At 34.3% G+C, this 22,761-nt stretch overlaps 5 protein-coding genes across 5 annotated transcripts; 3 read left to right on the forward strand and 2 right to left on the reverse strand.

Moving 5' to 3' along the window:
- Nucleotides 1-46: 46 nt before the first annotated feature.
- On the reverse strand, nucleotides 47-1,376 carry COX5A (Cytochrome c oxidase subunit 5A). Its single transcript, XM_077439192.1, has 2 exons — nucleotides 1,176-1,376; nucleotides 47-487 (listed from the first exon to the last, which is right to left on the reverse strand). Exons 1-2 carry the CDS (start codon nucleotides 1,304-1,306, stop codon nucleotides 166-168), a joined length of 453 nt encoding a protein of 150 aa, XP_077295318.1. The 5' UTR covers nucleotides 1,307-1,376; the 3' UTR covers nucleotides 47-165.
- Nucleotides 1,377-2,803: 1,427 nt separating this feature from the next.
- LOC143917695 (uncharacterized) lies at nucleotides 2,804-4,904 on the forward strand. Its single transcript, XM_077439273.1, has 3 exons — nucleotides 2,804-2,911; nucleotides 2,999-3,322; nucleotides 3,416-4,904. Exons 1-3 carry the CDS (start codon nucleotides 2,804-2,806, stop codon nucleotides 4,877-4,879), a joined length of 1,896 nt encoding a protein of 631 aa, XP_077295399.1. The 3' UTR covers nucleotides 4,880-4,904.
- Nucleotides 4,905-7,270: 2,366 nt separating this feature from the next.
- Nucleotides 7,271-9,268, forward strand: LOC143917957 (uncharacterized). The gene is made up of 3 exons (XM_077439592.1): nucleotides 7,271-7,458; nucleotides 7,548-7,910; nucleotides 8,014-9,268. The coding sequence occupies exons 1-3, from the start codon at nucleotides 7,339-7,341 to the stop codon at nucleotides 8,890-8,892; spliced, it is 1,362 nt and encodes a 453-aa protein (XP_077295718.1). The 5' UTR covers nucleotides 7,271-7,338; the 3' UTR covers nucleotides 8,893-9,268.
- A 2,918-nt stretch (nucleotides 9,269-12,186) lies between these two features.
- Nucleotides 12,187-18,588, forward strand: LOC143918258 (uncharacterized). Its single transcript, XM_077440042.1, has 3 exons — nucleotides 12,187-12,394; nucleotides 14,875-15,231; nucleotides 15,324-18,588. Exons 1-3 carry the CDS (start codon nucleotides 12,287-12,289, stop codon nucleotides 16,023-16,025), a joined length of 1,167 nt encoding a protein of 388 aa, XP_077296168.1. The 5' UTR covers nucleotides 12,187-12,286; the 3' UTR covers nucleotides 16,026-18,588.
- Nucleotides 18,589-19,025: 437 nt separating this feature from the next.
- On the reverse strand, nucleotides 19,026-21,558 carry JMJD6 (Bifunctional arginine demethylase and lysyl-hydroxylase PSR). The gene is made up of 3 exons (XM_077440041.1): nucleotides 20,916-21,558; nucleotides 19,680-20,383; nucleotides 19,026-19,606 (listed from the first exon to the last, which is right to left on the reverse strand). The coding sequence occupies exons 1-3, from the start codon at nucleotides 21,010-21,012 to the stop codon at nucleotides 19,217-19,219; spliced, it is 1,191 nt and encodes a 396-aa protein (XP_077296167.1). The 5' UTR covers nucleotides 21,013-21,558; the 3' UTR covers nucleotides 19,026-19,216.
- Between the last annotated feature and the right edge of the window lie 1,203 nt (nucleotides 21,559-22,761).

Here is a 22,761-nt window from a genome sequence, read left to right on the forward strand (position 1 = left end):
AATATTTCCAACTGATCTCACCTCGGAAAGAGAAAAAGCACAATCATTTTTGGAACATATACTTTATTTATTGAATAGCACTCATTTCACAAAGGATATCTTTTCAATTTGAAGAATTTAATATTAAATTAATATGTCTACTAAATGTTACAACAAAATAACATTTTAAATTTCATCGACGCTCTGCAACGCCAACTCGGGCTTGTCATATCCTAACTCTTCGGGTGTACTGATTCCGAGTTCGGTGAGAGTGGGCCTGAGTTCTTGGATTATGTATGGGTAAATTTCGTTAGCTCTGTTACCGCATTTGGTGTGGATCGCTTCCAAGAACCTAGTCGTGAGAGCGTAGTCGTTGACTCGTCGGCAAGCCTTCAGGGCCGCAGCTGCGACAATTGGTTCCGGTACCAAATCCATACGCAAGATATCGGTCATCGCCTTTCGGACTTCCCATCCGTCAATATCGGTCCTATTGAAGTAAGCGATATACCTGAAATGAAAGTATATTGATTTTATTTTCATTTAAACATTAACCCAATTAAAAGATGAACACTGAAAAAGATCAAGATTATAAATTTAGTAACTTATTTTTAATCCTATACTACTTGTTATACTTTTTCATTGGTAAAATTGAATCGATATACATTTTTTATCAAAAAAGTACTTTTTTTTTTTAATACTGCATAATTGAAGTTGTGAATTTTGAACAACAGTTACTTTCGCTATTATTTATTGAAATGAAGCCTGAGAGTTAGTCTTGATATGTGAAATACTGAAAAAATTTCAAAGGATTGGATCCCCGATGGTACTAGCTTATACTGAACAGTTGATATAAGAATTTTTCAGAAAGGAATGACTAAGACTGTTATTAATACTACAAATTATGTCATGGAGTATTGAAGGTTCAATTAGAGAATTTTTATAAGGAATAATGCAATTTGTGCAACAACGTGAGACATTCAGAAAGGACGTGTAGACAGTCGACACATTTCAAAGACCTGGCAAACTCGTGAATTCGAATCGAGTCGTTGTAATTGGAATAGTCGTGTGGTTGAAGACGTCCATAGGCCATAAGGCCATTGGGCATTGGGGGGGTGGGTTTGGGAAGATTACGTTCGTTACATAACACGCGCTCTATAATGGCCAACGCTAGCACTAGCACTAGCACTAGCTCTTACCGGGCGTCCAGTTCTTCGTCGGTCTCCGTGGACGCCGAGGAGTGTCTCACGGCGACGGCTGCAGGAGCCCCCTTGGCGAGGAAAGCTCGCGCTCCCGCGGTCACGGCCCTACTCACGCTCCACTTCAACATATTGACTGACGTCACTCGAACAACTGACAGCGAACTGAGACCAACCTCTGCGACTCGCCGACTGGAGTATAGAGGTGGCGATCGATCGCACTTCACCTGCACGCCACCACACGCTAACTCAAAATACCAATGTATGACGATTTTCGTCATGTCGCTGGAAAATTGGTTTATTTGATTAATTAACTCAAGCCAAAGCTTAGTTCACTCTTTCAGTTAGTTTTTTATACCAGAAGAAAGATTGTGGATTCAAATCCCAGCCCTAATAAAAAACTATTTAAATTTCTCAATGATTAAGGTCTGTTCATACCTATCCAGCACGACCCGTATCCCGCAGGTGCTATGCAAGTGCGGATAGTATTCTTTGGTGCATTATATGGACGTATTCATACTCCATTCGCGCATGCGCATTTACGCATTCATGCGCGTCCATATAGAATGCACCAAAGAATACTATCCTGCAGGATACGGGTCGTACTGGATAGGTATGAACAGACCTTTATGAGTACGTCTCACGCTACTGGTAAAATCTTAATGGTTATCAAATCCAAATCGATCGTCTCTCGTTAGAATTTTTGTCAATATTACTTACATCAGACAACTTTAAACCATTTCAAAAATAATATTGATAATTTTATAAAAGTTAATGCGCTGTCCACACACACGATATCTACTACCGATTTTTCCATATCCAGTTCCCATGTTGAAATATCGGTAGTAGATATCGTGTGTGTGGACGGCGCCAATGGCTACGTCTTCCCAACCGATATCTACATACACCCGATACACCCGATATTTAGATATTTTTCCATAACCAGTTCTTAAATAGCAACCACAGGTTGCAATATAGGAACTGGATATAGAAAAATTCCTAAATATCGGGTGTATCGGGTGAAGATTTCGGTAGTGTGGACGTAGCCAATGAATTTTTGTAATGTAGGGAATCATCACACACGTGCACAACTTATTGTAAGAACACACTCAAAAGTATGGCACGCCACGTATAGGTGAACCCCAGCTGTGATCAGCATGTCTTCATGTCTTTGTTAAGTCGTAAAATCTTATTGTTTCGACAAGTTTCTTTTACATTTCTTTAAATATAGGAATCACCGTTATCGATCATTGTTAAACCTATGTAAATGCAAAGATAAAATATCACTGAAAACACTCCGGGGGGCTATTTTTAAGAAATTCGCGACGGTATAAATTAGGCATGCCAATTTTTTTTTTTTGCAAATGCAAAAATGTCAAATAGACAGTGCCAAAACATAATAAAATTATCAATTCTATTATTTTTTACAAGGTTTATATTAGCTTCATTTTAATTGCGCAAATTAAAAATACATATCTGGAATTACTAATCTTGCTTTAGCAATTCGACTTTAGGATATTGATGAAATTATACAATTGGCATCCATGTTTATAAGCTGTCATTGTGACAACAGCAAGCATACTTAGACAACATAAGGAATTCGAGATTGATACAAATAAATGCTAATGATGGAGTGTCGACTTTGCCTACGTCCTATTTTTAATGGATCTTATGTGTCAATTCATGAAAATTCGAACGCATTAGCTAAATCCATTCGAAGCTGTTGTCAACTACAGGCCAGTTTCTTAACCAGCTCGTGTAATCCACAATAGTACGCCTAATTTATTCACCGAAAGTATATTATGCTTTTTTTCCATTTGTAGGTTGATGAAGGCGATGGATTGCCAGATGCCATATGTTCGTCGTGTGAATCTAACTTGATGCTATTAATCGATTTCAAACAAATTTGTATTAAAAATGATTCAATGTCAACCAAACGTTTGAATGTTAAAGTGGAAGAAGTTTTACTTGATGATTTAGTTTGGAACAATGAAGGCTGTGTTCAAAATTCGAGTTTGCATTCAAGTTGTGCAAACGAAACCGGTTTAATACGAGTTACAGAAAATATTGATCACCAAAAAAATAAAATAAAAGAAATAAAAGAACTCACATTGCGTACAGAAAATATTGATGGAAAACGTTTAGTGGTAATTTTTATAATAAAACTTCTTTAATTTTAAAATACTATTTCATCTAAAATATGTACATAAACAGATTCTATTATGATTTTTTCTTTGTAGATTGACGGAGAAAAAACACTTTTAAATCAGTGCACAGAGTGTTCAAAAAGCTTTCTATCTCAAAATGCATTAAAGATACATATGAGCCATCACACAGGAAAAAAACTATACAAATGTGAATTGTGTTCAAAGTTTTTTATAAAAAACTGTGAATTAAAATTACACATGAAACGGCATGACGGTGAAAAACCATTCAAATGCGAGATCTGTTCAAAATGCTTTGTAAAAAAATGCGAATTGACTTTACATATGAAATATCACACTGGGGAAAAGTCTCACAAATGCGAATTCTGTTCGAAATTATTCGTAAAGAAAAGTGAATTAATGCAACACCTGAAATTTTACGCCGAAGAAAAGTCATTGAATTGTAAGATCTGCTCAGAACACTTTACAAAAAAATGTGTATTGATTCTACACATGAAATGTCACGATGATGAAAAACCATTCAAATGTGAAATATGTTCAAAACACTTCACTAGGAAACGCCAACTGACACTACATTTAGAACGTCATGAAGGCAACCAAAAGCCTTTCGAGTGTCAAATATGTTCGAAACGTTTTGCTCGACATATCAACTTAGAAATGCATCTGAAACTTCACAGTGGGGAAAAACCTTTTAAGTGTGAGTTCTGTTCAAAATGTTTTATAGCAGAAAGCTCTTTGAAATCACACATGAAATATCATCCTGGAGAAACACTACATAAATGCCCAATTTGCCCTAGATCTTTTGCGAGAAGCAGCGAATTAACATTGCATTTGAAAAACCACACTGAAGAAAATTCTTTTAAATGTGAAATTTGTTCAAAGTATTTTGTTCAACGCAGTCATTTAACACAACACATGAAATATCACACTGGATATAAGCCATTTGAATGTAAAATTTGTTCAAAATATTTCACTAAGAATTGTGAATTAACATTACATATGAAACGGCATGAAGGTAAAAAACCTTTCAAATGTGAAATTTGCTCACATTGCTTTGTACAAAGTTGCGAATTAGCATTGCATATGAAATATCACAGTGGAGATAAATCTTTTAAATGTGAATTCTGTTCAAAATCATTTGTAAGGAAAGGTGAATTGATGCAACATATGAAATGCAAAGATGGGGAAACCTCTTTCGAATGTAAAATCTGCTTACAGTTATTTACAAAAAAATGTGTATTAAATCTGCATAAAAAATGCCACGATGATGAAAAATCTTTTAAATGTGATATCTGTTCAAAATCCTTTACAAGGAAATTGGAATTAAAATTACATAGAAAGTGTCACGATGGTAATATACCTTTTAAATGTAATATATGTTCACAATTATTTGTGAGACGGGGCAACCTAGAACTACATATGAAACGTCACAATGGGGAAAAACCTTTCAAATGTGAAATTTGCTCAAAAAGTTTTATAACAAACCCTATTTTAAAACAGCATATGAAATGTCACATTGAAGAGACAGTGTTACAGTAAATTTAAACCTGCTTGAAATATTTTCAACGATGAATTTATTGATTAATCTGACACCATATAAAATATATATATATATATTTTGTTGATTATTGAAAAATATTCTTAATTATTGAATAATTAATAAATTAAAAATTCCATAGAACTTATTGTTTCTTTATTTTTTCTATCACCTTTTATAAGCAGGTATTTAAGCTTTCTACCATATGTACAAATGTGTGCAACGCACACAGGCGGCCGAAAGAAATGGGAGTCGAAAAAATTGTATTCGTTAAAAAATACAAAACAAGAAATCCTACTTTTTAAAATGCATTTAGGTTGTCTTGTATACTTGTGGATTGTTGTCTTCTATGTTCTATTATCATTGCGACTGCCAGATGTATTTCTTCAAGGATGTGGCTATTTGTAGATACAATATCTACGAATTATCGACTATTTGAAGATACAGTATCTTTAGAGAGATTTTAAATCTGAAAATTACTACAAAAGAAAGATAAAATACCCGACTATAGATTCCAATATTCATTTTGAACAGGAAATTGACAGATTTTGAGAAGATATAGAAAAATCACGCGATTTAAAAAACACATATCTCCGAATCTCGAGCCATTCAACATTTTTTATTACCAGATTCGTGTTTACTGGGCATAGATCTATAAGAAAAGTGGCCAAATAAACGCAACATAGCACGGGGAAAAAAAATATATTTTTGGCTTTTAAAATTCGCTAGACAATTAATTATAAGTATTTTAAAACATTAAAAAACTACAATAAATAGAAAAAACTTCTAACTTTTGATTCCAATACTCACTATAGGCACGACAATACTAGATTTTGAGTTAAAGACCGCAAAAGCCAAAAAACTGTAAAAATCGCGCATTTTTTAAACGCTCATATCTCGTAAAAGATCACTAACCAACAAAAATCATTATCATATTCAAATTTAGTGGGTCAAACTAAAGTAAAGATTGGTTAGTCTCCGCTCTGGTAACTCAAAAACGTGATTTTTTGTTGCTCAGCGTTATGTTACTCCATTGTTATTTTTATTTTTTATTTTAAATGTTTAAATTTTTCTTTTTTTACCTTTATTTGAAATTTATTAATGGTTTTTCTTAAAATAATTATGTTATTTTATCAATTTTGTATAATAAACTTTTATCAATAAACTGTTTATTTTCCCAACAAAATAAATAAAAATATATTGTTATTTTTACACGAAATTAACAATTAATTAATTAATGAATTAATCCATAGATTTAGACTTGTACATTAATCAAATTCAGATATTTGTGACAGCGGGTAGGATGATTTTTGATAATTTGACGAAGGAACCGTTTCAACAATGAAATCAGATAAATTGGAAAAATGATAAAAAACGATTGACTTGGATTCACAAATATCCCAGTCTGTCCAGCAATATTAAAGCGGTCTATTGTTATTTTATGGCAGTACCCTCACCACCTAAGTCTGATTATTACACATGTGCAAATTTGTTCAAACTAGATTCCAATTAGATTTTTTTCACACGGCCCACCATTCATTTTGAAATTCCGAACCGGCCCATTTCCCAAAATTGGTAGGGACCCCTGATCTAAACAACACATGATTTCCGCAAACGCTTTTTCATTATTTGAATGATTTATCAAGTTTAGTCGAAAATTGATTTAGGCGTTGTGAACGCAAATTTTAGTTGAAGAACGAATTTAAATTAATTCAACTTTAAACAATTCCAATGTTACCACAAACTAACAACTACACAGATGAATTAGCATTATTTAGAGGGCTGAACACCAGCGCCTTATCGAAAAGAAAAGAGAAGTCTAATACAAACGTATTAGACTTCTCCCTTCCTCAATTATGGCACTAGAGAAATTATTTTTTAATATGCTATGGATATCCACCATTGGGATGCATCTATCGTTTTATTTTTTTGATTAGTTATTTTTTATAGGAGCTAGGAGCCGCCAAACATCTATAAAATCGCCTCTTTTTTACACCCACGAAAAGAGTCCAGCGTGCTTATTTAACGGTCGATTTAAAAAAAAATACGTGCATAGTTGCACAGAAAATATCTTTCTCATACCGATGATGAATTTTTTTTAAATATTGGTTCAGTTTTGGAGGAGAAAATAGGAGAATACGAAACCTCGATTTTGTCGATTTAAAATACGTATTATCTGGTCGAAGCGAAACTGTCACATTCACTAAATATACATATGTATATATATTGATATATATTGTGGCATTCACTCAATATATATATCGAAGAAAGGAACGGCAACAAAATTAAGGTTTCGGGTGTACAGCCCTCTTAATGAATAATTATTAACCTTTTTAGCGCGTCTAGGGGTAATTATTATGTCATAACATTCATGGTATAAATGAAATGATTCAATTGGTGTTTCTGTTTATTGACTGTCAACGTGACAATTGTAAGGAAACTTGTTGGGTTTTTGAGATTGATGCAAATGATGATGGAGTGCCGGCTTTGCCTATGTTCTTTATCAGTTGGATCTTTTGTGTCAATTTATGGAAATTCGAACTCATTGATCAAACATATTTCGAGATGCTGTCAGCTACAGGCTAGTTTCTCACCAAATCGTGTTACTATGTAGTGCCAGTTGAAGTAGTTCATTCATCAAAAGTATATTATAATTTACTTTATTTATAGATTGATGAACACGATGGGTTGTCAGATGCAATATGCTCGCTGTGCGAATCCAACTTGAAGTTATTAAACGATTTTAAACAAATTTGTATTAAAAATGATTCAACGATAAGACTTAGATCGACCAAATGCGTGGATGTTAAAGTGGAGGAAGTTTTACTTGATGATTTAGATTGGGAAAATGAAAGCCATGAACCAATTTCCACATTGCACAATGAAAAACGTTTAAGTTGTGTAAACGAAAACAGTGCAATACGAGGAAGGGAAAATATATTTCAACAAAATGATGTTGGAAAAAATTGTCCTGAAATAAACGAGCTTACATTAAGCAAAGAACAACATAATACTGGAGAAAAATGTTCAACGGTAATGTGGATACACATATCTTAGATTATTTAAAATGAATCATTATTAAAGTTATAGCTTTTAATATCGGGAAGTGTCTTTTATGATATTTTTTTTTTCGTAGATTTATGGAGATAAAGCTGTTTTAAATCAGTGTACAGAGTGTTCAGAAAGCTTTATGACCAAAAATGCATTAAACATACACATGAGATATCACACTGGAGGAAAACTATTCAATTGCCATTTGTGTTCAAAGTGTTTTGTAAAAAACTGTGAATTAAAAGTCCATATGAATCGACACGATGGTGATAAACGTTTTAAATGTGAGTTCTGTTCAAAAGATTTTGTTGAAAGTAGATATTTAAAGCGTCACATGAAACATCACATAGGCGAAAGATCTTTTAAATGTGAAGTCTGCTCAAAATGTTTTGTCCAACGGTGTAATTTGGAACAGCATCTGAAACGCCACAATGGGGAAAAACCTTTCAAATGTGAACTCTGTTCAAAATGCTTTGTAAAAAAGAGTGAATTAACATTACATATGAAATATCACAACGGGGAGAAATCGTTCAAATGCGAGTTCTGTTCGAAACTGTTTGTAAGGAAAGGTGAATTAATGCAACACATGAAATTTAACGTTGGAGAAAACTCTTTCACATGTAAAGTCTGTTCAGAAATATTTACAAAAAAATGTATACTAAATCTACATAAAAAGTGGCACGAAGGTGAAAAACCATTTAAATGCGATATCTGTTCAAAATCTTTTACAAAGAAATGGGAATTAATATATCATACAAAGCGTCACGACGCTAACAAATCTTTTGAATGTAATATATGTTCGAAATGCTTCGGTAGACGCGAAAACTTAGAACTTCATCTGAAACGTCACCGTGGGGAAAAACCTTTCAAATGTGAAATCTGCTCAAAATGTTTTATAACAAATCCAATTTTGAAACAACATATGAAATTTCACATTGGAGAAACAAGTGTTACAAAAAGATAAATACCTTGGAAATGTTTTTAATGGGTAGTCAAATATTCATTAATTTGTTTTATGGTCCATTATATGCTATTTGAATTAGTACCATTTATTACATTTTATTCCTATACATTGAGCGAATGAAAGTTGGAAAAAAATGCTTTCAAATGACTTCCAAAAATCATCTACGGTCTAAGCTAGGGTTATAAGCTATACTAATTTGGTAATCCAAGACTGAAAACTGGGTTTTCATAGCAAGCAATCATAAATAAATATTTACACAAAAACACATAAACAAAAAATATTTTTTATATAGATAGATATACATATGAATTTTAAAAATATTGTTGAAATGATTTTTATTTATTGGGAAATGAATAAACTATTACACAAATTCTATAAAATTCGTTTTCAATTTTCCAATATCTTACTTTTTATAAGTAGAGTACATATGTATGTGATTTCACATCAATTAATTTAGTAAAAACATAAATAAATCGACTAAAATTTATATGGGAGTTGCCCTCACTCTGTAGAAGAAATGTGACATAATTTACGGGTCTATGTGACGAGCCGGAATGTTAAATTACAGAAAACTCAAATATCGGAAGGCAAAGATCGAAAATCGAAAGATCTTAAAAAATATTCTACGCGCGCACATTAATACGGGAGGAAAAGCCTGTTCCTCTTGTTCCTGTTGTATCCTGCTCGCGCAAATTAAGTGAGTATGTACCGTTTACCATGCACCCTTTTTTTTTTGATCTTTCGACTTAAGATCTTTCGATTTTCGATCTTTGCCTTCTGATATTTGCGTTTTCTGTAATTTAACATTCTGGCTCGTCACGGAGACCGATAATTTACATATAGCCAATAAATATGGTGATCAGATGTCTCAAATTGTGCGAGATTGTACTAGATTTAAATTGTTCACCTCGGACATATGTATAACCTTTACAACATGTTCGCAGGAGTCCAAAGTTGGGGTTCCTCTTAATTAGGTATAGGTGCTATAATATGCTCTATTTATTTTTCCTCTATTAAGTTGCGCAGATTAGTATTGCAGTAGCAAGCCAGTATTGTATTTGTGCTCGACTTGAATGAGATGTGAACTAGAGACAAGGTTTATAGTATAAAATTGTTGATATTGGGGACCTAACTTAAGATTATTTTATTATATTTACTGTTTGTACAACAGAGATCTCGATCGGGAGAGGAGGGGGGGGACGAGAATTTTTTAAAACTTAAATTTTTTTTTCTATTAGAAACGTTGAAAAAACAAAAATGTATGTATCTTATTAATTCCAAACTGGGTAAGTGAAGTAACACTACCTCCTCCTCATCGTCCCTTCAGTTGGCAGCAATACCAATGGTTCGGTTGGCATCCTTCTACCCCCACTCCACGGACATAGATCTGCGTGCGAGCATGGGCAGACGAGCTCTCTTCATTCGACTTTCTTCGGAGACGGTCGAGTCAGATCTTCCGTCCCAGACGCCTCTCTTCTTACCGGACCTTCACCTGAGGCAGTCGCGAGATCACATCTCGGGCCCCAGCCTTCAACCACGTGCGGTCGAGCTTAGTAGTAGATGTACAGTTTCTGGAGCTCCCGCTTTCTTCATACACCGCTGTTAACGGAACAGCCAGAAACCAGGAGAACTCCTACGATAGATAATGACAAATTCCAAGTCAGTCCACGGTTTCCCTTTAGAACGTGTTCCTGGAGGACACCTGTACGCCATCTTTGCGTCCCAACGTGGGAACCATTTCCACGCGTAAAGGTGTTAGACACAGTGGTTACTTTTTATTTTTTGGAACATATCTAAATTTCGAGAAATATAAAAATATAAAATTTTCAAGGTGAAAATGATTTTCATAATTCAGTTTAACGAATTAATAATTTTAAATTACATTAATTATTTTCCATCGCCTGTTGATATTCGACAAGTGATGGAATATTGGTAAAGGGACTACTAGTCAAATGTGAACCTGTCACAGGACAACTGGTCGCTCTAGATCGGTCACTCGTGATCATCCGTCACGCTAAAACTGGTCACGAGAAAACTAGTCACACGCTAAAACTGGTCACGAGAAAACTAGTCACACGCTAAAACTGGTCACGAGAAAACTGGTCACACGCTAAAACTGGTCACGAGAAAACTGGTCACCCGCTAAAACTGGTCACACGCTGAAACTGGTCACACCCAAAAATTTTAAATTGGTCACACAAACAAAAATATTCTCAAATACTTTTTATTTACGAAATTTTTATTATTATCGACTAGACATATGTGCAAGCCAAAGGCCCTCGTGGCCGTTGTTTGTGGTCTTCGCGAGGAGTTCGCGGGCATCTGTCAGCCCATCTGACGTTCGCATCGCTCGCATCCGAGAAGGTTGGAAATCGCTTTTGCGTTCATTTCACTTTGACAGTTCGAATGTCAAATCAAAATTTAATCTTAATTCACCGCGGGGAGGTCTATGAAAACACTGATTGTGTTAGTAATCCGGATCCTTTATGTTCTATTTATGTTCACTTGTTACAATAGTAATTATATGTAAAAAAGAACTCCTCACGAAGACCACAAACAACGGCCACGAGGGCCTTTGGCTCGAACATATGTCTAGTCGATAATAGTAAAAATTTCGTAAATAAAAAGTATTTGAGAATATTTTTGTTTGTGTGACCAATTTTAAATTTTTGGGTGTGACCAGTTTTCTCGTGACCAGTTTTAGCGGGTGATCAATTTTCTCGTGACCAGTTTTAGCGTGTGACCAGTTTTCTCGTGACCAGTTTTAGCGTGTGACCAGTTTTCTCGTGACCAGTTTTAGCGTGTGACTAGTTTTCTCGTGACCAGTTTTAGCGTGTGACTAGTTTTCTCGTGACCAGTTTTAGCGTGACGGATGATCACGAGTGACCGATCTAGAGCGACCAGTTGTCCTGTGACAGGTTCACATTTGACTAGTAATCACCGAACCGGAATATTATTGTATTTTAGGTTCCATGAAAATACAATTGGTATCAACGTGCGTCAACTGTCAATATGGCGTCGTCCACACACACGGTTCTACACCCGATATTTACGAAATTTTCCATAACCAGTTCCTAAATAGCAACCACAGGTTGCAATATGGGAACTGGATATGTAAAATATCCGGTGTAGATATCGGTAGTGTGGACGTAGGCTATGACACTTATTATTTTCAATGGTAAAAATTAAGGATTCGTAATTATAAATCAAAAGCCATCACCAAAAAGGGGTTTTATTGCCAATAATATCAATAGTGATACGTACAAAATGGCTCACTGTATCCAAATAAACGGTGTTAACGAAATGACACAGTTGGTATCAATGTGTGTCATCTGTCAACTTTGACACTTAGTACCTTCAATAGTCAGATAATAGAGCTTAAAAGTTTGACTCGATGGAGTGTCGGCTTTGTCTATGTTCTCTATCAGCCGAGTCTTCTATACCTATTTATGAAAATTTAGACTTGCGAGCTAAACACATTCGGAGCTGCTGTCAGATACAGGTCAGTCGTTTAGCTTACTGAAAAAATGGTAAAGTTCATAATAATGACGCTAAAAAGACTGTTATAAGTAAATTTGAATATTATACTTACATGTATTTGTTAAATATTACTTTTAGGCCTTGTTCATAGTCTCGACAATGTCGCTGCGACGACAATGTCGTTAAAAAATTATTTTGTCCGCGTCACGACTGCGTCGTAAAATTATCCAGTTGCACGATGGATTTTGTCGAAATCGAAATCGATATTCTCGTCGTAAAAAAAAATATTTTTTCGATGACGTCACGGATTCTACGAACCAAAATTTACATACATACATATATACAAAGTCTATTTCGAAATTGTATATAGATTCTTATATGAATTCAACATATTTTGTTCAAAAAATAGATTTTTTTTTATTGAACAAAATAAAAACATGTTTTCTTTGAATTTGATTCAATGGCGTTGTTGACATGCGAACTAGGGTTTCTGATTTCCCGGACTTTTTCAATTCCCGGGACACGGGACGGAGGCAGGGATCGTTCCCGGGATTCCCGGGATATCGGGACACATGTAAAAAAATTTTTTTTCAATTTAATATATTTTTTATTAATAAAAAAAAAAATTATTTATTTACAAAACAATACATAATATATCCATTAACTTGGAAAATGTAATTATAAAAGTGAACTTATTTAAAGTAGCTTCTTAAAAATACTAAAATATTTAAATGAGAATCTGAAAGTCTAATTCTAGATTTGGTAAAAAAATTTCCAGCAATGGAAAAATCTCTTTCAGTTTCGGTCGAAGTTGGCTTTATTGTTAAAAGGGACGAAAACAATTTTTACTAACCTCTTCTTATTTTAAATTATTGGTTTTTTCTCCTGTCAGCATGTATATTTTAATTTATTTTTGAAAGTCGAGGTTATTTTTTGGTTTTGTTTGGAATAAAATCAGAATTATTTAAAATTTGTGTTAAAAAAATCAGTTTTAGGCTTCTTCTTTCTTCGATTTTAATATTTTACGATTCTTAGTGTATTTGATTTATTATTTCCCTTCGTGCAGTCGTGAATGTTGTATGTTTTCAAGATTTTTTTAAATCCAATTCCCGGGATTAAAGATAAGAATTCCCGGGACACGGGACAACAAAAAATTCTGTGAATATCTGTCCCGGGTCGACCCGGGTCAGAAACCCTAATGCGAACATTATATATGTATGTAAGTAGTTCATATTTTTATTTATTTATTTATTTTATTTTATTTTACAAAATCAATTAATCAAGCACACTCGTCTAACAGATTGCTCCAAAGCGACCAGTGTGCTAAAAAGATTAAGAAGTACAATAGGAAAAAATACAAGTTAAATAAACAAACTATATATACAAATATACAAATTAAATAAGGAAAGGATAACTAAATAAAACATGAAATCATAATAAAATCATAATTAAAAACACTAGCTCAACCTTTCTAAATGGTCGCGACCTCCATAACTTAGGAAATGGTACAGAGAATGAAGAGAGACGTGACAAATGTCAATGGCACCATCCAGTGAATTTAAGAAACGGAGGCCGCGAGGAATGGGAGAATAACTAAATGCCACAGCTCTAGCCAAAGGAGTGTGAAAAAGGGGACGATGGCGGGTCCATATCACACTCTCTGGAGCATGAAGGCCCAACTCAGCCAGGATAGACAGACAGGAGATACAGCCTCTAAATATGGAAAATAAGAACTTGATGAGGGCAACACTCCTCCTGTGGTCAAGAGAAGTGTAGCTGACCATACCCATGATGAATTTTGAAGGAAATATTAAAATTGATTGCCCTAAAATTATAAACTGGCTAAAATTATGCTCTTGATATCCTCCAAACCAAGTGTCGCTTGGTTCATAGCTTGCAAGAACTGTAATTTAACTGTATTTTTTGACCGAAGTGGCAACTTTTTCAAGTCACTACAACAAAAACAAACGTCACTATCATTTTTTTCTTCGTTGGTTTTCTTATTCTTTAAAATAGTTAATAAGTTTTCCTCAAAGTAATTTTTTCGTTTAGTACCAGTTGGTGTATTTCTATTTTCATTCACAGTTTGCGGTTCTGAAATGTTGCTTTTATTTTCATATCACGATTACGATATCTTTCATTGCTCAAATCGTACAAAGCAGGTCCCTCTTCCAATGCAGAAATAAAAGCTTCTCCGTCAAACATTCTTGAACGAAACAATACGTCAATTTCAATCAGAACCTCGGGTGATAATGTCGCGTGTCGCGATGGTATGTACAAAATTGCGGCGCTTAATACAAAATACACTGAGTCACGAGTTCCGCGACATCGCCGTGACGCGGAACATCGATTATCGTTCATCGACTATGAACACTATTTGACATTAGTATGAACAACGACACTACGCGACACTTCTGCGACTTTGTCGCAGCGACATTGTCGAGACTATGAACAAGGCCTTACATCTGTCGTCAATTCGATAATAGGATATTTGTCTTCTAGGTGAAAAAATATGACAACCTGCCCGATACGATATGCTCGACGTGTGAATCAAACTTAGATGCCCTATTCGTTTTTAAAAATATGTGTATTCAAAATGATAAAGAGATAAGACTGACCAAATGTTTGGATATTAAGGTCGAAGAAGTTTTACTCGATGATTTAGTGTGGGAAAATGAGCCTTGTGATCCAGATTCAATGCCTTACGATGAAAAACGTACGATATGCTTAAATGAAAATGATTCAGAACAAATTAGAGTAAATGAAATAAATCTTCAATCAAATCTAGAGAAAAGTATTCCAAACATCGAGCTTTCGATGTGTGAAGAACAGTGTGATAATGTCGGAAAACGTTCATTGGTAATATTTGAAATTATTCCTTATTAATTGATATTAACATTTTAACATTTATACATATAAGATAATACATATTAATATTTCCTATTTTTCAGATGAAAAAAAAAAAAACAATTTTAAATCATTGTACTGTATGTTCAAAAAATTTTGTGACTAACATTGCCTTCAAAATACATATGAGATTTCACACCGAAGAGAATCTGTTCAAATGTAAGATATGTTCAAAGTGCTTTGTACAAAACTGTGAATTAAAATTACACATGAAGTATCATAATGGGAAGAAGTCTTTCAAATGTGTTACCTGTTCGAAATTATTTGTAAGGAATGGCGAATTACTACGACATATGAGACTTCACACTGGGGAAAAGTCTTTCAAATGCCAGTCATGTCCAAAATGCTTTGCAAGGAAATATGAATTAATATTACATACGAAGCGTCACAGCGGTAATAAACCTTTCAAGTGTGAAATATGTTCGAAGGGTTTCGGTGAAAGTAGATACTTAAAATTACATATGAAATATCACACGGGCGAAAAATCTTATATATGTGATGTCTGCTCGAAATCTTTTGTACAACGGGGTAATTTAGAATTGCACCTGAAACGTCACAATGGGGAGAAATCTTTCAAATGTGAATTATGTTCAAAATGTTTTGTGAGGAATGCTGAATTATTGCGACATATGAAATATCACAATGCAAAAAAACCATTTCAATGTAAAGTCTGTTCAAAATGCTTTAGTCAAAAGAATCGTCTAAATTTACATTTGAATTGCCATGATAAGAACTCCCAAAAGTGAAGTTTGTTGCATCAGATACCTTACTTAAACAATATATGTGACAGCAGGTCTGGGCAAACTTTTTGGATGAAGGGCCACATTAGAAATTAAAACTGAGTGGCGGGCCGCAAGTAAAATACTATTTTTAGATATACATTATTCATTATCGTGAAAGGAATTAAAACATAATTTTTTTTAAATTTCATACAAAAAAATTATTTAATTTGACGAATGAAACTGTTTTATATCTTTAAGTTTTTTTATTTCAGAAAAAAATTTATAAAAATGCTTGTATTTTTTCATCTGTGATTCTTGATTGTAAAAAATTCTTATTGATATTAATGATTGAAAATGTTTGTTTACATATGTAGGTTGATCAAAAAACTACCAGCATTTTTTGAGCAAAATCTCTAAGTTGGTTGTAAAATTTACTTTACTTTAAGGGCGTTGTAAAATTTTTCAAATTTCTTCATGGCGGTGTATTTTCCTTAAATCAGCATTCCACTGTAATTATATAATCTTAATTTATAACTCCGTCGATACGCTATCAATATATATATTGCAATTGATTTCGTACAATTGCCAAGCCTATCTCAATTTTTCGGAAGTCGCCTAATCTTCATGGAAACTCAACACTTAAATCGTTGATAATTTCAACATATTCTTCAAATTTATTTTCTGGTATATTCAGCAATTTCTTGGTTGAAAAGTGGTCTACCCGTTTATGGTTAAGAAACAGTCGTAGTTTTAATTTAAATTCATTCAAACTTTTCACCATATCATGGACATATAAATTTTCCCCTTGGAACACTGTGTTGAAAATATTTAAATTTGTCACGATGTCCAAAGTAAATGCAAAATCACACAGCCAGTCATTATCAGTTAATTCGGGAAAGTCGATAATATTTTTCATTTTTAAATTTTTTTTTCTTCTTTTGTATCCCATACTCGCCGAAGTATTTTTCCTAGGCTAAGCCATCGAATATGATTATGATAAATAATATCTGTAAACTCAGATTCAATATCTTGAAGAAAAGCAATGAATTGTCTGTGTTTCAAGCCACTCGATCGTATTAAATAAGTTTAATAATACAAGATGTCACATGTTCACACTTTTAACACATTTTAGTACAATACTTGTTGATGTATAATACAATGAATTATAATTAAATTGTAATCAGGACAATTTTTGCAAATTTTATCCTGGATAAAATTTGATCTTTAAGTGATTCCAATGACAATGATTCTCTTCAATAATTTCAAATTTATAGCTACATCCGCGTATGAAATTTAATAACTGTGCAGTATCTTTTCGATCATTACTTTCGTCGAGAGCTATCGAGTACCATGTGATCGATTCTAATATTGATGATAATTGCTCATTAAAGTTTGTAGTCTAGTTTGGCCCAAATTCGAATTGTATCTTATGTCAGAAACGATAAAACATTTAATAAATCAACAAAAAAAATTTTATATCAGAAAAAAGTAAACTTTCTTTGAATTTTGCTCGCGGGCCGCACCAAAATATACGGCGGGCCGCGGTTTGCCCAGGCCTGTGTTACAGTATAACTGTATATACAATTCGTTCAATCATGAACATACTAGTTTGTTCATATACAAACCAATCTGGCCAGTTATAGTGTACACAAAAGAACAAAATTGTTTATGCACAGACTATTAGGCATAATAAGTATAGTCAATCTTTTGTCCCATCCTCTACATATGTATGCTTACGCTGGGTTACAATATTTTAAAAATTAGTGGATACGGGAATTATAGCAACGTTGTGATGTGGTTTCCATAGGATTTCCCCCTTAATTAATGGGCGTCTTGACCAATAAAACTTTCATGCGACACCTGGTGGGTCTATTTGAAGATAGCTTTTGACTGTTAACTAAAACCAATAGTTTGTGCTAGAACAAACTAGCGTGTTCTTATACGAACGGGAGTGAACAATTGTACTATAACATACATATATATGATATGCAGGGTGTTATGAAGCTAAGCGCAAAGCCTTAAAGAGTTGATAGCTCATATAATTTAGAACATTTTGAGCCACACATACCTCAGTCGTCTTGTGGTTTTTTAAATTTCATTTTTAGTAATGAAATTATAATTATTATTAAGCAAAAGTGTGGTCTAGTTGTAAGTGTTGTATTCTATCGTGCTATATGTTACGAGTTCGCTCCTCGCTGGAGTCTCATTGCTGGCCAGACCTTGGTTTGACGAGGTCGGTCGTTTCAGAATTTGTCAATTTTTCTGATTTGAAACGATTCCTGTGAAATTGGCATTATTATCCAATTTTCTGTTGCGAAAAAACCCAGAGTTAATATTATTATCTCTTAGGTTTCGTCTGATTTGCTCCATAGATGTCTCTATGGATGATTATTGAGTATTGTTACATGAATAAGTTATTCATTGTTATTAATCGTACGATGTTTGTAATATCTGACCATAGATGTCAGATATTGTTCAGATTTACATGTATTAATCAATATGTGAGCCAGGAAGGCGCATTTGGGGTTTACCTGTTAAGCCTTCCTGGTATATGTTTGTATATATGTATGTATAAAAATATGTATGTAAAAATAAAATAAATAAATAAATAAACATCCCAATATATCTCTTTTAACTTGGGCAGTATTAGCAATGAACTATGAAATTTTGGTGTTTTTACTAAAAATCTTTCATTGGTAATTAAAAAAAAAAAAAACAAGACTTTAAACAGGTATGTACGGCTCAAAATATTCTAAATTATATGAGCTATCAAATTCAAGACTTTGCTTCATAACAACCTGTATACTAATTAAGTACATAATTCGTGAAAAAAACTATACAAATGTAAGATGTTAGATTTTTTTTTATAATTGGAGATTGGTGTTACTATTTGTAAAAAATGTAAATGTTCTCTGTGTACTAAAAAATGTTCTCTTGTGTAGAATATTAATTTCTCTTTACATACGTAAGCACGAAATTGTAAAAAAATTGGGAAAAACAGTGATGGAAAAAAATAAAACATTAATTACTGACCATAAATGAATATATTCATATAATGTGGGTATACAAAATTTTTAGTTTAATACTATTTGTTTTATAATTAAAATAATGATAACTTTGCCTCATAGTTCATTACACAAACATATTTTTTTAGTATTTCAAACAACATTCCTTATTAAAAAAATTAAGGCATTTTATAATGAAGGCATACATATTTAAACCATTTTCTTCCTGCGTTTCTTTTTGTGTGCTGTGATACTCTCTTGACCGCTGTCATCTTCGCTAGAACTGCGAGACGAACTTTCACTATCACTGCTACTGGAAGAACTACTATTACTTGAGCTATCGGAAGCTACGCCAGTGTCTTGATTTAGATCGACGGTGCTTGCCAGTCTTGCCAAATCTGGCTCATTAGCCAATAAAGACCTATACCACTTTTTGGATAATTTTGGACGTCCACGAACAGTCTTATGCCACACTACCGGAAAATTAGTTCGACTGCTGAAGTTTTGAGTGACTGCAACCGTGTCGTCTAAATTGAGCACTACATGCCACCAGCCCCCTGGTACGAACACGGTTTCGCCAGGTTTCTGATGGATTTCCACCTGAAACATATATTTAAAATTTATTTCTTGAAAATCAATTAAGAAAGCTTTTGAGGTGAGAAATAAAATCTACCGGTTTATACTGTGGCGGCCACGACTCCAATTTAGTCTTTGGATATATCAGATTGAACCAAGTTATAGCTTCGTCACGTTGCTTACCCCCGATAATACTAGTCACCTTTATCAGTTCTCGCGGAGTGTCAGTCGGGAAGAGACACCATCTTTTATGGCCGAAGACGAGTGCATTCCAAGCGCTCGTTCCGAGTGGATCAATATGTATACCGGTGCCAGATCGTTGAGGCCCCATAACGAACCATCGATAAGGTGGTCGACGTTCTTCACCACAATATTTAAATAAATCGTCTCGAAAATATAATGGGATTTCGTAATCCGCCAGAAGCTTCTTCCTTCTCGGATGTTCGCCGAAGCTGCTATCAAATATATACAGTGGACTATCGTCCACCGTAGTCTTCATGTATTCAATGTAATATTTCATCTTCATTTTAACGCTATACCCTTCATTGTCCTCTCCGCATTTAAATTTTTGATTCCTATACTTTTTGGCTAACTTCTCATGAGTCCATTTGAGATTGGCTTTCCATTCTTCTTGGATTCCAGTTATGACGACTGGTTTATAAATTTTTTCGTACTTATCGATGAACTCTTGCGGAGAAACATCGTTAATATTAATTCGTTCTACATTATCGTTAAATTGTAAAAATTTATCAAAATTATTGGCAAAACTTAGAGCAGACCATGATAATTTATCGTGTAGTTCTGAAACAAATCAAAAATTCAATGCATTAAACGACAAATCAAAAACAATTTTCACACATTCATTACAAATAATCAATGTAGTAATTGGATTTTATTTCCCCACAAGATTTTATTGATTTACTTTAATCTGTTTTTTAACTTTTTAATTCCAAGTATTTTTTTTAAATTTAAATTTTATGCATATGTACTTGTATTACATTTAAGATAGAATTAGTACTGTGTATAATAAGATGTCGTAGACTAAGTCAATCAATATAATCATCTCAAGTAAAATGAAATTGGTCAAGAACAAAATTAATTATATGTACATACATAGATATAGTATATTATACAAAAATGAAAATAATTGAATACAAAGGACCTCAACATTTTCGTATGCTTATCAGTAAGTACATTACCGAATGTAATTGGACTTTTGTGCTCGAGGTAGAAGTGCGAAAGTGTGATGTGTGATGTGTGCGAGCGTAAGGTGTAAGGTGTGCAGGAGTTGAAAGAGTCGAATCTAGGATAGATAAGGAAGAATGAGCATCACCTGGTCTGGCCTTCCTCTTAACTTCCTTGAGTCTGCGCTTGGCCTTGTGGGGCAAACGGCTGCGGATGCGGCTTTGACTTTGCTCGGGTGCCTCCATTCAACATCCACTCGTGCGTGCTCGACTCTGGATCAGTTCCTGGTCTTCCGGTCTTCTGGTCTTCCGGTCTTCTGGTCTTCTGGTCTTCTGGTCTTCTGGTCCTCTGCGCTTCTGGCCTTCGAGCCTCCACCGACAGCCGACAGCCGGCTCCTCGTCCTCCCCGCGCCCCTCACGTCACAGTTGCACTCCCACGCTTGCCAACACTCGACTAAACCATTTCCACATTTAAATTCTTCTTCTTTTTTTTCTTTTGATGATGAAGTCAAAGAAATGTATCACGAATTTCAGTTAAGTAATCGTAGGGGAGGCATTAAAGTCGTTATCCACGTGGATTTTAATGTAAATTATGAGTGTATTTCGTGCCTGTGGCGGCTCGCTTATACGACATATAAGCAAATAAAATCGCAAATATGGAATATCTGGCACTCAAGTTCTCGTTAGTACTGTGGCGGCTCGCTTATATGACATGGTCGAGTTTGGTTGCCTTCCTGCGAGTGGGGACCAACCCGGCTGGGTTCGGAGAGCCGCTACTCACTCTGTCTTCAGCTGTCATATAATAAACACGTGCATTAACATGCCAGTCGTCTCATTCGTTCATCCTCCATAAGCATATTGCGATCGCGCACAAGACAAATGTTGCCACGAAAATCGCAAATATGGATTATCTGACACTCGAGCGCGTTAGTATGATAGTTCGAGTGGGATGGAATTCTCAATGCGTCGTCCACACACACGGTATCTACACCCGATATTTACGAATTTTTCCATATCCAGTTCCCATATTGCAACCTGTGGTTGCTATTTAGGAATTTGTCATGGAAAAATTCCTAAATATCTTGTCTCCTGCCTCCCCCCTCCCGCTGCTGTGACCCGACCAGCGGTGCTTCAACGAGAAGACGACCGCAGAGCCAGTTTCCCGAGCACGAGGAAGCTGTTATCAACGCAGACGACTTGCAGTCAGGAACCTCCCCGACTAAATACCTATATATATAACTATCCCAAGGTTAGTCCACGTTTCTACATAACTCGACTCTTGGAAGAATAACGACGTATAACGCCCTCTGCATCAGACGCGCGTAAACCCGTTCGTCACAAAATCCATTTTCATTATATTCGGGGCTTAGTTCAAAGCAATGCTACATATATAAGAATTATGTTTTACCTCACCATATGTTAATAAAACATTGAAAGACAATACAAAATGAGTCTGGTCGACTCTTAGCTAGATACTATCTACTGATAGTCTGATATTTACGGAAAAAATAATAATAAAAAAACAGCAGCTTTAGTCTCGTGGGAATGGATCATGACCACCTACGAGAAGATCAAATAAATTAAATCAAAATTAAAAAGATGTTTAGACATGTTGCATTTTCAGCAATCTAGATGGAAGTGAGAATGACATTTTATGAAAAGAGAAAGATGAAAGCTTTTTTTTTATATTTTTCTTTTAATCCTCCTTGGGGCTGCCAACTCTGTTGAGTCGCAATAAAGTACACTCATAAATTATATTTATTTAATCTCTTTTTTTATTATTATAGGTATCATTAAAAAATAAGATGAAAGATTACAAAAATATTTATTTACTACTAGACTGAAGGCTCGATAAAATATCATCGTGTGCATTGTCAGAATACAATTTTAGAATTAATATTCATGTGAACGAACAACTTATTAAAACTTAAATTGATTTTTTTTACCTCGGCAATTTAGGTAATAATTGACTCGTTAAACACAGATGACGAATTA

Source organism: Arctopsyche grandis, chromosome 10 (genome assembly GCF_051622035.1).
Source record: "Arctopsyche grandis isolate Sample6627 chromosome 10, ASM5162203v2, whole genome shotgun sequence".
Classification (NCBI taxonomy): Eukaryota; Metazoa; Arthropoda; class Insecta; order Trichoptera; family Hydropsychidae; genus Arctopsyche; species Arctopsyche grandis.